General features: G+C 34.8%; 1 protein-coding gene across 3 annotated transcripts in view; it reads left to right on the top strand.

Moving 5' to 3' along the window:
• QSER1 (glutamine and serine rich 1) overlaps positions 1-14,929 on the top strand; it is a 77,301-nt gene extending 62,372 nt beyond the window's left edge. For all 3 annotated transcript variants that reach the window (XM_045066065.1, XM_045066067.1, XM_045066066.1), the window contains 5 exons: positions 1,559-1,696; positions 4,131-4,228; positions 7,971-8,123; positions 10,177-10,272; positions 11,280-14,929. In XM_045066065.1, the coding sequence (XP_044922000.1) occupies positions 1,559-1,696; positions 4,131-4,228; positions 7,971-8,123; positions 10,177-10,272; positions 11,280-11,420 (626 nt within the window). In that variant the 3' untranslated portion in view covers positions 11,421-14,929. The remainder of the gene's footprint in view (positions 1-1,558; positions 1,697-4,130; positions 4,229-7,970; positions 8,124-10,176; positions 10,273-11,279) is intronic.
• The last annotated feature ends 669 nt before the right edge of the window (positions 14,930-15,598 follow it).

Raw genomic sequence — 15,598 nt, 5'->3', positions numbered from 1 at the left:
TTCGGCTCAGGTCATAATCTCAGGTTCCTGGGATCAAGCCCTGCATTGGGCTCTCTGCTCAGCAGGGAGCCTGCTTCCCCCCCCCCCTCTCTCTGACTGCCTCTCTGCCTACTTGAGATCTCTCTCTCTCTCTCTCTGTCAAATAAATAAATAAAATCTTTTTAAAAAAAACAATTTTTTAAAAAAGAACTTCTACTAAAGGCTATGATAATAGTTTGTTAATAACAAAAATTGCAACTGAGTAAATTTTAAAGATTAATTGGCTTGATTATTAGATTCATGGATCAGGCAACATCCCATCTAGCTAGTAGAGGGGAGGTCAAAAAGGCTACAGAAAAGGAAGGGTTTTTAAGAGTAGAGAGTAAAGGGGCACCTGGGTGTCTCAGTGGGTCAAAGCCTCTGCCTTTGGCTCAGGTCATGATCACAGGGTCCTGGGATTGAGCCCCGCATCAGGTTCTCTGCTCAGCAGGGAGCCTGCTTTCCTTCCTCTCTGCCTACTACTTGTGATCTCTGTCAAATAAGTAAATAAAATCTTAAAAAAGAAAAAAGTAGAGAGTAGAAAAAAAATTATTAACAAAGAATCCACTGTTTTAGGCAAGGTCACCCTCCTGAGGTGGATTGAAAGTTATCTATTAGTAAATTTCCTAGTGCTGGCCAGGAAATTCCCATCTTGACTGGTTAAAGGTTACATTTTTGGGGTCTTAAAACTACAGTCAGATTAGGTGTTACTAAGTCTTGGTGGTTTACTGACTTGGGGCCTTAATTAAGTGATACCATTTTGGACCTATGGTTTTGTTTTTTTTTTTAAGTTGTGTTTGAATGAAAGTAAAAATTGACACATTTCTAATCTTGCAGTTTTTGCCATTGAATTTCAGTGAAATTTTCTCTCTGCATGGGCCATTTTATTTATTTATTTATATTTATATATATATATTTTAATTTTGAATAAGCCTTGGCTCTAGGCCAGAATTCTACATAATTTAAGTGTAGAAGTAAAAAAGAAAATATGGCTGTAGATGTCTTAAGGTCTCTTTAATCTAGGGAAACCATGAGTTCTGGAGTAGCACAAGCTGACGGCAGATGTCTATGGTGGGGCCAGGGAAGAAGAAACAGCCCCCCCCCCCCCGCCCCGGGGCTGATGTTTACAAATGCTGGGCTGTTCTTGTGCTTCAGAGTCCCCTGGGAACACTTAGAAGTATATTTAAGTTTCACTACTACTGCTACCACCCCCTACCAACTTCCCCCTACTGACCTATTCCCTATCCCACCCCCCCAAAAAAGATTCTATTTTAGTAAGTCCAGCAGTCTGGGTTCCTGGTTTGGTTTGGTTTGGTTTGGTCTGGTCTGGTTTTAAAAGCTCTCTAGTGATTACAATGTACAAACCAGTTTTGGGACTCTCTACCCTGGGGTGTTTTTAAAAGCCAAATGGGCAGAACTGAAAATTTGAAGAAATTTTATCTACAACGTTTGTCCTGTTTATAGGTTCTTGTTATAAATAAAAGTGTTTTTAAAGTTATCAGGAAGGGTCTTTAATATTTTGTCTTTTTTACTCTCCCAGAATTTGATCCTCCAGCTCCCTTTGTCACTCGTTTTTTGAATACAAGAGCAATGAAGGAAACCTTTAAGAGCTACATGGAATTGCTTGTTAGCATTGCTTTGGACCCTGACACAATGCAAGCCTTAGAGAAGAGCAATGGTACAGTCTGCTAAGTAGTGCCTTCTTGGTAGCGCTTCTTGGATCTTCTTTATTCTTGTCTATTAGCTGTGCACTTAATAGATGGATTTTATAATAGATACCTGTACATTGTCAGCTCACAAATTGGTGATATGGATTCTATAAAGTAATTCTATAATTCCTGAATTGTCAGTACTTGAACAGCTTTATAGAACTACTCTCTAGTCTTCACTAAGTGTCTTACATGCAAGGTCCGGATGTCAATATATTCTATTTGATAACAATTGGAAAGATGAACTGGATAATAGTGGCAGAAGGATTAAAATTTTATATTGGTATCTAGTAAAAGATACATCACAGAATAATTATTTTCTAATCAATTAATAATAAATCCATATATTGTGTTATATTCATTAATATCATTCCTTTATATTCTTCCTTTAGTAACTTTTTCTTACAGTAAAATAGAGATGAAATTAATATCTGAAATAAACTGGTGACCCATGTATTTAATGGTGCTCACTAACATTTACCCCTCAGCTACTATGGCATTCTCCAAGAACAACTGAAAAAAGGGAATAAAATTATTAATGAGCCAGTTTCCATTATCCTTCTATCAAAATGGATTGTGTGCATGTATGATCAAAAGATAGTAACAAAAATCACTAACAATATACTTCAACACAATGCCTAATAATACATATTATTTCCACATATTTTGATATACATTATTCTGTTTGATTCCAGAACAATTCATATAACCATTTTGTAGATGGCTATATGTGAGCTCATAGAAGTTAAGTGACTTACTTAAGAGCCCACAATTTCCAAGTAGCCAAGAAATAATTAAAACCCAAGGTCTAATTTCTGGTCCATCATTTTTTTGACCATATAATCAGAGGCAGTAATCTGTACGTCAATCATTTTAAAATCATGTAGAGCTAGAAGAAATATTAGAGATTACCTAGTCTAAAACATTTACTTTGTAGACTAAGGTTCAAAGAGATTAAATATATTTCATAGAGTTATAGAACAAGTTAATGGTAGAATAATCACAATTAAAACCCAATACTTAATTCCCCATGTTGGCATTTTTGCTATTAAATGTTTTTTTTCACTCAATCAAAACTCCTTGCATCATAGAATATACATATCTTAGTACTGTTGATTCTGGAGTAGTTGTATTTTAAGTGATTTTTTTTTTCTATTGCTTATCATTGTGGGTTTTTTTTCTCCATTTGCTATAAGGAGGAAAGACATTAATTGTTCTATTTTTAAAATAAGCCATAAATGTTTTGTGTGAAATGTAAATTCTTACAGTTTTTGAAAAGGTTTAATCACTACTAGAAAGATGTAACTATCAAGGTGTGGTATAGTGATCTTAGAACTCATTCCTCACTAAAGACTTGTTCTTCAATTAAAAGTGTTCTTTTTGTGCTTGTGTTTGTATTCCAAATACAAAGAATCATTTCATTCAGCTACAAAATTAGTAACCAGATTCTGAGGGTTATATTTTTAGAATATTTTCAGAAAAGTTATTCAAGGTGATTAGTGTTATAAAGTATATTATTATGCTGATCAATTTAAGAAATAATCAAGTAACCTAAAATATTTAATACAGCACCAAAAGTAATAGTCTGATGAAAATGCTTTTCTTAAAGGAGCTTAAAGTTTTTCTAAAGTTTCTTTAGAAAAAGAAAGTGAAAAGTTTTAGTTAGGAATCTTTATCATACTTTTATTCTCCTCTTTTCTGAAATAACTATTTGGCTCTTGTGTTTTTGAAACTGGATTTTGATCATTTTTCTTCCTGTACTTTTTCTTTGGCCCAAACTGAAATTAAATTAAGAATTTCATACTTGGGGTGCGCCTGCATGGCTCAGGAAGGTGGTTAAGTGTCTGCCTTCAGCTCAGGCCATGATCCCAGGGTCCTGGGATTGAGCCCCTCATTGGGCTCCCTGCTCAGTGGAGAGCTTGCTTCTCTCTCTCCCTCTGCTGCTCCCCCTGCTTATGCACTCAAGCTTGCTCTCTCTGTGTCAAGCAAAATATAAAATATAAATATTTTATAAAATAAAATATAAAAATATCATATGTAGTATTTTATAAAATTTTATGATGTCAGACAAATCTGTATTTTATAATATTATTATTTGGATGATAAATGAGGTCTAGAGAAATTAGGCAAAGTGCTTACTGGTCACTTAGCTGTCATCAGTCAGTTCTAGTGGCAGAAACCGGGTTAAAACCCAGGGCTTCTGATCCTGTCATCCTTCTATGCTGCTTCTTGCTTGCTTGGCTACTGCAGACCTATTTTTTCAAGTTAGCTACATGTCCAATATTTTAAACATGATACTTATATACACCAGTGAATTTGATGTCATAACTTTGAGGAAAAGTTGAATTTTCAACAAGTTTTTGTGTTGATAATTTATCCTGTTAAACTTTTATCTTGTTTTAGATGAGCTGCTTTTGCCTCATATGAAAAAAATAGACAGCATGCTGAATGATAACCGAAAGAGACTTCTTCTGAATCTTCATTTGGATCAGTCATTCAAGGTATTTCCTTCAGATTATTTATTAGCAAACTCCCTGACAATCAAAGCCTTAAGTGTAATAGGCAGGAAATTTATGAAAGTTCTTCTCAGCTTTGTTCAGTTTTTCACCCAATGAAAGTTTGATTTTTATTCATTACAAGTCTGGTTTGCTTATCTTTTTATTTTATTAAGTCCTTTCTTAGTGTTAATCATTTGCTTTTCTCTGCTTAAATTCATTTTTTAGGCTTTATATTCATCTAGAATTCATTCTACATAATTTCCAAATGCTTTCAAAAGTACTTCCTTTAAACTACCAAATTTTAGTTATTTTTCTTTTAAATCTTTGAAAATTTTCATATTTCATCTATAATTGGCCTTTCCTTAGCAGTAATTATCAAAATTCCCTTACATGCCTGACTTACTCAGTATCTGAGGAAAAATTGATCTTAACATAATGGCAGATATATATAGGAACTCTAAAATGGTTTTGGTGTTATCAGAAATAGAGAACAACAAAAAGCTAATCTAAACACAGAAAATTTATCACAGAAGCTACTTCATAGTCAAAAAATTCCTAGCTTTTCTTACTGAAAGTATAACATAAAACATTTAGAATCATTTGATTATATCTACTTGGGAGAATTTTTTTATACATTTATATAGCTTTTTATTTTTATCAAGAGACTATTTTTACAGCAGTTTTAGGTTCACAGCAAAACTGAACAGAAAGTACAGAGTCCCCTCTACCACACATGAACAGCTGCCCGCATTATCAACATGTCCCACCAGAGTGGTCCATTTGTCAGAACTGATGAACCTGCACTGACTCATCCTTCTAACCTCAAGCCCATAGTTTGCATGCCTTGCTCATGGTGCTATACATTCTGTTGGTCTGGAGAAAAGTATAATGACGTTACCGACTACTGAAGTGCCCTACTTTAGTTTCACTGCCCTAAAAATCGTCTGTGCTCTATTCATCCCTCCCTCCGTCCCCACCTAACCTCTGGCAACCACCGATCTTTTTTACTATCGCTGTAGTTTTATCTTTTCCAGGATGTCCTGTAGTTGAAAACCATATTATATGTAGCCTTTTCAGATTGGCTTCTTTCATATACTAATGAGAATTTAAGGTTCTGGATGTGACGGCAATCTGGCTGTGACATCTGTCACCCCATTGATCGCCAGGGTTGATTGGCTGATCTGGCTGGCTAGGCCAGTTGGCGCCTTCCTCCGTCACCACTCCGTGTGTGTCCCTCCCAAAGCTGCGCACTCTGTCAAAGACCTTTCCCGATAGAGGAGAGGACTGTTCTTCCATCAAGGCTCTACAAGTAGCTGCGCTCCCCTGCTAGAATCTGCAAACAAGCTCTCAGGAATTTGAGGTTCTGGGGTACCTGGCTGACTCAATCAGTAGAGCATGTGTTTCTTGATCTCAGGGTTGTGAGTTCAAGCCCCACGTTGGGCATAGAGCTTACTTCTAACAATAAAAAATAAAGATCTAAAAGATCACTTGTTTAAAAAAAGAATTTTTTCTACCATGTCTTTTTATGGCTTGACAGCTCATTTCTTTTTTATCAGTGAATAATCTTCCATGGCCTGACTATACCACAGTTAATTCATGTACTGAAGGACTTCCTGGTTGCTTCCTAACTTAGCAGTTATCAGTAAGCCACTACGTAAACATTTGTGTGCAGGTTTTTATGTGGTTATAAGTTTTCAACTCATTTGGGTAATTTGTATACCTTTTTCACATCCCTATTTTATCTGAACTCCACATAAAAGTGAAAATTTTAGCTAGGTGGTAATTAAAGCTCTGAGATTGAGTTCAAAATTAAATGACACCAGAGGTGCCCTGGCTGGCTCTATCTACAGACCATGTGATTCTTGGTCTTGGGTTGTGAGTTTGAGCCCCACATTGGGCATAGAGATTACTTAAAAAAAAAAAAAAATCAAAGTTCAATAGCACCAGACTACTAATAGCCCTATATTCTTCACTGACATGCACTTGCAGAGAAAAAAAAGTCAAAAGGTAGTATAAAACTCAATTCTAAGAATCTGGCCTACTGACTTCTAGTAGTATTTTCTGCAGAGAAGAGAATGCTACTGTATGTGTGTTTTCTAAAAATTTACTAGAAAAAAAATTTTATTCTATCTTAAAAATGGCCAGTTTTGGCTACCCATTTTAAAGTGTTTTTTTTTTTTAAGTCATCCCTACACCCTACATGGAGCTCAAATTTACAACCCCAAGACCAAAATTCACATGTTCCACTGACTTAGCTAGCCAGGCACGCATTGGCTAACCATTTAGAAATGTTAAACTGATTCTCTAATAACTTGTATTAAAATAAAGCCCCATTTGGAATTTAATAGATTCAGTAGATATTTAAATTTTATGAAAAGCTGAAAAATTAGTTTTCATATTCTTTTCAAAGAAAAAACAATTTCTAATTTTGAAATCACAGTTATTAATTTTGATTCTTTTCATTTATAGCAATTTGCATTTCAAAGCCAAGATACATGCACAGTATTTAAAATAATAAAATATTATAATAGTAGATTATAAAAGATTAAAAGATTTTCTGTTCTTTAGAAATAACACCATTACACATGAACTCAGTAATTTAAGGAATCCTAAAGCCCTTTGAGGTTAATCGTGTTCTGTTTTCCTCTGAAATCCATGTGCTTCCAGTCATCTTTAGTGTCTTGTCACAAAAGGTGCTTGAGAACTCATAGTCTGGAAGAGAGTTAGCCCTAAAGGTTGTAACTGTTTATAAAACAGTGTATCTTATCAAATGGGGACTTCATTCTGAATAATAAATATTCTGTGAGCACTTGAGCCCTTTTAGTGTCAAAGTACTAAATGACAGTAGTAACGCAGTTTAATCTTTTAAAATAACATTGTTTTTTTGTTTTGTTTTGTTTTGTTTTTTGGGGTTTTTTTGGGGGGTAAACTCTGTCCCCAGCTGAGCCAGCCAGGTGGCCTTAAAACAATACTTAAACTAGTTAAATTTAGCTACAAATATCATTCAGTTATTATTTGCAGTTTTTCATGTCCAGATGATTTGCCAAATGGATAAGGACAAAATATGCCAGTGACTTTTTAAAGAGTGGCCTAGAATTGGTTTGGTTTTGTGGCCACTACGTCATCAGTGAGTAACTACCATGTCATTGTGGCCAGAAAATGCATCAAAGTCTGTTTTAGATTGTTTTTATATAGCTGAGGTCAAAAGAAGCAGAGAGGTAGTGAAGCCAAAGAAGTATTATAATGCAGCTTGTTTTCACTGTTCTCATCTGGGATCAGATCCCGATCATCTGGGATCTTTATGGCCAAGAAGTGTGGCCAAGGGTGTGGCCAAGAGGCAGGGTGTTGACAGTGGTTGAATTGGTAGAGCTTTGAAGAAACTTGTGTCCCTCTTTCTCCCACTTTGAAGCCACAGAGAGCATTTCTAGAACTCTCTGGCTTGTTAAGGAGTCCCTACAGGGCCATGCGCTATTGGCGTAGAGCAGGTCCTAAGGTAAGGTTCATCCAGATTCAAGGGATGAGGAAATAGATTCTACATTTTGATGGAGGAGCTACAAAGAATTTATGGCTCTGTTTAATACCCATGTGTATTTCTATATTGTGTATATTTATCATACCCCATCTATATACATGTGTGTACTATATGTGAATGTATGTATATGTTTCTGTATTTTTTAAATAAGTTGAATAGCAGGAAGTTAGTTAGTTTTCTTCTGATGTCAGTTATTTTTTCTTTATTTTAAAGAATGCTTTGGAAAGCTTTCCCGAACTAACGATAATTACTCGAGACTCTAAAGCAAAGAGTGGGGGTTCTACTATCTCTAAAATCAAAATGAACGGCAAAACTTACAATAAGAAAACTCTAAGGACTTCTAAAACAACCACCAAATCTGCACAAGTAAGTGTATATGGATTGTTACAATTATACCTTTTCCAGTTAATATAATTCCTCTTAAAATTTTGAAACAGGGGCACCTGGGTGGCTTAGTGGGTTAAAGCCTCTGCCTTCTGCTCAGGTCATGATCTCAGGGTCATGGAATGAAGCTCCACAATGGGCTCTGTGCTCAGCAGGGAGCCTGCTTCCCCCACCACCACCACCACCCCCTACCTGCCTCTCTGCCTACTTGTGATCTTTATCTGTCAAATAAATAAAATCTTTTAAAAATATAAAATAATAAAATAAAATACTGAAACAAAGGGCGCCTGGGTGACTCAGTCATTAAGCGGGCTCAGGTCATCATCCTAGGGTCCTGGGATTGAGACCCACATCAGGCTTCCCTGCTCAGCAGGAAGCCTGCTTCTCCCTCTTCCATTCCCCCTGCTTGTGTTCCTTCTCTTGCTGTATCTCTCTCTCTCTCTCTCTCTCTCTCTCTCTGTGTCAAATAAATAAATAAAATCTTTTAAAAATAATAATATAAAATATTGCAACAAGCAAATACTTTTTTTTTAGGAAGTTACTTTTTTTTTTTTTAAAGATTTTATTTATTTATTTGACAGAGATCACAAGTAGGCAGAGAGAGGGAAGAGGGAGAAACAGGCTTCCTACTGATCAGAGAGCCCAATGCGGGGCTTGATCCCGGGACCCCAGGATCATGACGTGAGCCTAAGGCAGAGGCTTTAACCCACTGAGCCACCCAGGCGCCCCTTTACTATGTTATTATTAACTGTGAAGTCTTTTTTCAGGTAGGAAAGAGCAGCTTTAGCTCAAGGAACAGAGACTTGGTCTTATTTTGTTTTTCTCCATTGTCCAGCATAGTATCTGTATGTAGTTAGTGCTTGCAGATTTTTTTTTTTAAGATTTTATGTATTTTATTTGAGAGAGATTAAGAGAATGAGTGGGAGGAGGGCCAGAGGGAAAAGCAGACTCTCTGCAAAGCAGGGAGCCAGATGCAGGACTCCATCCCAGGTCCCTGGGGATGACCTGAGCCACCCAGGCACCCATTACTTGCAGATTTTAAAAATAAATGAATAGGCAAGGAATTACCTGAAGACTGTACTTACATTTTCTGTATTTTTTTTTGTCATTAGATACAAACGCATACAGATAAGTGAATGTGAACATATTTCATAAGATTCAGTATTCCATATCTGTAAAATTATGGAAATTGGAATTCACTCATTCTCAAACATTGTCTAAATTACTGCCTTTTTAGAAATCCGTTTAGTAGCATATCTATTTCACAACAAAAATATCCTCTGTAAAAACACATTTACAAATGCATGAAAACGTATGCTTTTGCCCTTTGCGCAATTGTAAGAGCAGTCCAGTTAAGCTTCACCAGTGGGAAACTGGAAAATAAAGGGCCATCCGGATGATGCAATACTATGTACTTTTTAAAAAGAGCCTCGTTCATTCTTTCAGTAAAATATTTTGAGTGCCGGTTGTGTGCCAAATACGGTTCTAAGTACTAGGAATAGAACTGTGAAAAGTGGCCGAAACTCCCTGCCCTCGTATAATTGATAGCGGTAGGGGTTATACGTAGTAAGTAGAAAGATATACAAGTTTTAGTTAGGTTAAAAACAAGTTATTAAAAATAAAGTTGCAGAACAATATGTGTAGTAGGATTTCCTTCCCATTAGAGAATTGGTGTCATTAATACATGTTATACATGGGGGGGAAACGTGCTTTAAATATTTTCTCGGAAGCAAGAGATTATAGCATTCTTTTTTAAAAGTCCTCTTGTATGTCTACTGTTTAAATTTTTTGAAATATTGTGTTTATATTCAGAAAAAAGGAGTGAAGATTCTAAAATACAATTTAAATTCTTATTTTGAATAAGCCTCTTATCCATATTTAAGCCTATATCTAGCAGTATCAGTCATTTCATTTTTAAAATTTCCATTCAGGCTTCTGGTCTAATATTTTTGTAAAAGTATTCAGAGCTCAAATATTCCATGAAATAAATATGCCTATGAAATAAATATGCCTATAAACTCTTTTGTTTTTATAGGAATTTGCTGTCGATCCAGAGAAAATACAGCTGTATTCTTTATATCATTCACTCCATCATTATAAATACCATGTTTATCTGATATGTAAAGATGAGGTAATTTTTTTTCATTTATTTAAAAAAGAAATATTTTTCTGAACTCTAAGGAGACTGTAGCTGTAGTACTTTATAGTGTCTCAAAGAGAACTGTTAAACACATGTGTCTGTATTGTCTTATAAAAATGTTCTCCTGAGTGTCTCTGTTGTGTGTTGTTCTCATACTAATCTGAGGCTCTTACAGAAGCTGTAAATGGTAATGTTTTTAAGCTGTTTTGCTTGCTTTACTTTGCCATAATAAATGGGACTTGATTTCATTTTCTTCACTTATAATACATAATGATCCTGCTTTAATTCACTTCAGTCACTGCTTTGATATCCTGACATCATCCTTATTACTGGAATGGCCTTGTCCCACCTCATTGCTGAGAGGAAGGGGTTTTTGTGTGTTGGCAGGAAGAAATGATAGTTAAAATTTAATTGTAAGTTTTAGGTATCATAATTTAAGTTGCTCAGGATTTATATATGACAACAATACCATTTTGTGGCTGGAAAATAATGATCAATTTCCTCAAAGCTTAAACAGCTGTAGACTGTACTTTTTTGATCAGCACTACCAGTTGTTTAACTGAGAGTTAAGTTGGATTGAGGCTACACTTGAAGCATTTGATGATAATCAGTGGAAAGATGTTCATAAATCTAACCTCTAGCAAAGGAGAAAATAAAGATGGTTGTGCAAAATATGATGATTATTTTTACAATGCCTTGAAATGCAAGACCCCAAAATCTGTCACTTAGCTTTTAACATAACTGGAAGGAATTCAGAAAGTTTGAACCATTTTTTTCTAGCCTTCCTCTTTGCCCTCATGGAGCTAGAAATGACAGGATTCGACTTCACCCAAATTTATGCAAAATAATCATTCTCCATGGATGAAATTTTTTTTTAATCAGTATTTGTAGGTATAGTCATAAAATCCTTTTCATTCAAGATACAGAAACCATAAACCCTTATGAAGAGCTAATGAAGTGAGAAGTATAAGCTAATGTGGTAATTCTCTTTATTTTAGATTTCTTCTGTGCAGAAAAGAAATGAAGACTTAGGACAGGAAGAAATTGTTCAACTTTGTATGAAAAATGTAAAATGGGTGGAAGACCTATTTGAAAAATTCGGAGAACTTCTAAATCATGTACAGCAGAAATGTTCCTAACATTTCCACAAAGGTTCCGTCTGTGTTATGGCACTAATGAACTGGCAGAGGCGGGGGGCCCAAGGGGGGATAGGGCACCCGATAAGTGAATGTCAGGCACACCTGCTTTGCTCATAGAACTTACTGATGACCTCTGCTCAAGGACAGTGGTGCTGCCCAGGAAGTCAGTCCTTTGGAAATGGACCTAAAATCCCACCACATTTTTATCCTAATGAATGATTTTTCTATTTTGTAAACCATTGGGTAACTGAGTTTTATTTTCAGAAATGTTTTTTGACAAATGATGAAGCATGCACTAAATATAATTTTTCTTTATTGCTAGAGAGATAACACTTAAGTAACTTGATTATTTTTTTCCTGACTCTGACTAAACACCAGAACGAAAGAGAGGTGGCACCAAATGCCTATGTTTATATTCATGTCTGGCCACAAAACAGAAAGTATTGTACATTATGTAAACAGATCTGGTGTGATGTGACATTTTGTATGAGAATATCCTCAATTTAAAATATGAAATTCAGAAACTGCATTCTGCTTTACGAACTCCTTTTACTCTTAACATGTTCAGGAAACTGGATGTGGAATTGGTGCAATTCTAGGACTGCTTTTTGTGTCAAATTATATTGTAATGAAAAAAACAATGACATACTATTTTCCCTATCTCAAAGAAAAGTATTTTCCTTTATACTGTTTTTTCCTTTGGAAAAATTTTCAATTGTACATTTTATTTCACTAATAGTTGTATTTTTCACAAGGAAAATGTTGTGGTTATAATTATGTTTGTATCTGTACTACACTTTTCATTATTTTCAGTAAATCTTATTTAGTTATATATTGAATTTCTATTGTGAATTCTATCTTAAGGTAACCATTTTTGTTTATACGGATTTGCTTCAGTGTTATCCAGAATATGCATTCAGTACTAGAATTAGTGTAGCTTTATAAGTGGAGTTGTGTTAGACACTGCAGTCATTTTCTAATTCATGGAAATCAATTCCTTACTAAACTAGTACTTGAATAACCGATTTGTCAAAATCAAAATTAACTACCATTATACATTTGGAAGAATAAAATTTATAATTAGGCTACATGCAGTGTTAAACACAGCTTACCTGACACTTAGAACTGGAAGTGGTAGAACTCTCCTTTTGGTGCCTTTCCAACCTTTATACATGCTGTTGTAGCTTCCTTTAGTTTGATAGCTAGTGTTTCCAGTAGTTTAGCTGAGACAGTGAATGTATTAGGTTCAACATGACCTTTTGTTTTATTTGTGTTTGCCAACAGGATGCCTTATTTGTTTGAGAAAAAAAGATTTACTAGTGTCCTTCTTAAACGATCTCCTTTTTTAGGATTCTAAAGAAGTTGTTAATCATCATACTTTTTGTTTATTTTACCACCATTTAGTGCCTTAAGTCCTATCAAGAAAGCAGTGTTCCTGCTCATTGCCCAAATAAGACATGCTTATGTGGACATTGCTATTGTCTTGATTTTGAGTTAACAGGCCAACTTCTTATACTTAAAACCTTGGTAAACTGGCAAAAAATTAAAGATAATATGTGACTTGATTTGAGAATAAGAAATTGTAGCATTGGGTAGGAAATAAGTATTTGAGTTAAGCTTACATATTTATTTCTAATGGTTATCTTCTTAAAAGCAATAATCCTTAATCCAACAATCTTCATACCTGCCATTAGACAAGGTAATAATAGAAGTTTCTTTCAATGGTTAAATATTCCGTTTCTGAGAGTTTAAACAGTTTATTTTGGAAAACAAAAGTAACCTAAATCCATTTTGCCTAACTCAAGTGAGATGTATCAGCAGTGAGAGCATCATAAAATTGATTTCGCCAAGTGGAGAAGAGTAGGAAGCAGCCATATTTCTTTCTGATACTGACTCTGGACAGAATTTGTTTCTTTCATTTCCAAGGTGCACAATAGATAACTACATCTCCTAATGTAGTGTTATACGTACATATCTTTACTCCCCCAGCTTACTTTCCTGAATCACTGATGGTTAAACATTTTTAAAAGCCATCGTGCATTTAGGTAACACTTGAAGTACATGTTTGAAATCACTAGCCATGTCTCCTTTGTAAGGCCCGTGGAAAACAGGAACATTTCCTTAAAGTTGATCTTATCTTTCCTATAGAAAATAATCCATTTCCTTTTCAACTGCAGTTGCCCTCAAAATGTTGGCAGTGTATTCATTTTAGTAAAACAAGTGTTTTCATAAAATCAGAGGCCAGTCTTTGATAACTGCCTGCAAGAGACCTAGTTCTTTGGTACCATCTTCTCTCAGTTGATCATATATTATAGACAATGACATCAAACTTGGACCTTAGCAAAAAGTGGAACTCTTCTTAAAATGTCCATTCACGAGTCCTTTCTTTGTATGAAGTTGAATAAATACTTAGCTGATTAGTATTCACATTCCTTGCCAGGGAGTTTGAAATTTATTATCTAGAAATAATTTTAGGTTGTAGATAGAGTTAAAGAGGTAAAGCACATATTGCCACCATCCAGGAAAACATTTTTATGTAAGATTGGACTTTCCTCCCTACAAATACCTGGAAATAATTTAATATAAAAAATCACTTTGTGTTGGTGTTTATTTCTAGTTCAGATCAACAGTTATAGAAGGGACTTCCTTGTTCCCATTTTCATGATAACTCAGTTTCCACTTATTTGATCCTCTAATGAAGTCACAAATTTATCATGACTTAAGAATTATGGTAAGTCAACAATAGAAACCGTCCATTTTTCTATTATATTATCAAATAGAAAACATTGGTGAGATGGAAAAATCCTAATTGAAAACAGCTTAGAAAATGTTCAGATTACCTTTAAGTTTCTAAAGTTCTTTAAATTTCTAAAACTGAAAAATGAAAATTACAGGTGACTCATACCTTATTACTCTTTTCGGAGCTTCCCTCACTTTTTTTTTTTTTAAATCTCACTTTCCTTTTAATATATATATTTATTTTTGTTGAAACAGCTGTTTTCCAATGTGTGATTTTGGAGATAAACCCATATAAAACCAGTATAGCAGCAAGGTTATTGAATCAGCCTTGGGTCCCAAAAGTTGCTTCAGATGTGCAAATTGTGAATTTTTACTGTATTTGTAGAATACAGCTTTTGTTTTAAACTGTAGTTCCATCTGCTTCTCAAAAATGCTTTTCAAATATAGTAAACTGTCCCAGGATAACTGCTTCTACCTGTGTCAACTGCATTTGACACTTAACTGCACAAATGAACAATGTACACTATTGGTTGTACATTAACTCACATGTACAACTTTGGCATCTATGTTCACAAATGCATGTTTTCGAAAATCACCTTTATTTATAAGTGACAATAATTGAAGTTAAGGATACAAAGAAACCTGCATTTGTATCCCAGAGTTTTAAGTGGTCCATAATACAATGTATGGAAATGTGAAAGACAATTTTGTATATTTGTTTGTTACTAACTCAGATCATTAAAATGAAAACAATTTTTTAAACAACAAAATCAGAATGTTTTGAGGTTTGTTTGTTTGTTTTTTTAAGAACTGAAAACTGAGGTATTCTATTATCCAAAAGCATCATCACATTATAAATTCTTCATACAATACAGCGTGTTATAAAGTCCTAAACAAATTTATTAGGAACAAGTCTATATAAGCTATTGAGTAGATAAAAAACAGTGTATCCTGACTCCTTAATTTTCAGAATAATAAGATCCTGCTTTTATCTTCATATGATATTTAAAAACTTTATTTCAGGTAAATATATATTCAGCATATTTGCTGTGCTTTGATTAGTTTAAGTAATCTCTAAGGGCACCTGGGTGGCTCAGTAAATTAAACATCTGCCTTGGGCTCAGGTCATGATCCCGGGATCCTGGGATCAAGCCCCACATCGGGTTCCCTGCTTGGCAGGGAGTCTCCTCCCTCTTTCTCTGCCTCTCCCCTGCTCTTGCTTTCTCTCTCTCTCAAATTAATAAAATCTTTTTTTTTAAATAAATAAATAACGTAATCCCTACACCCCAGCATGGGGCTCGAACTCACAACCCGAGACCCAGAGTTGCATGCTCCACTAACAGCAGGCCAAGCACCCCAGTTAGTTTTGATTATAAAAGCGTTTTCAAAAAAAAAAAAAAAGCATTTTCATTCCTTGACTTACTTTATATTGTTCAAAA

The sequence above is a fragment of the Mustela putorius genome, unplaced genomic scaffold (genome assembly GCF_011764305.1).
Source record: "Mustela putorius furo isolate JIRA1106 unplaced genomic scaffold, ASM1176430v1.1 tig00003859_pilon_pilon_pilon, whole genome shotgun sequence".
NCBI classification, from domain to species: Eukaryota; Metazoa; Chordata; class Mammalia; order Carnivora; family Mustelidae; genus Mustela; species Mustela putorius.
The sequence above is the reverse complement of the archived record's forward strand: the minus strand, read 5'-3'. Positions and strand labels throughout refer to the sequence as shown.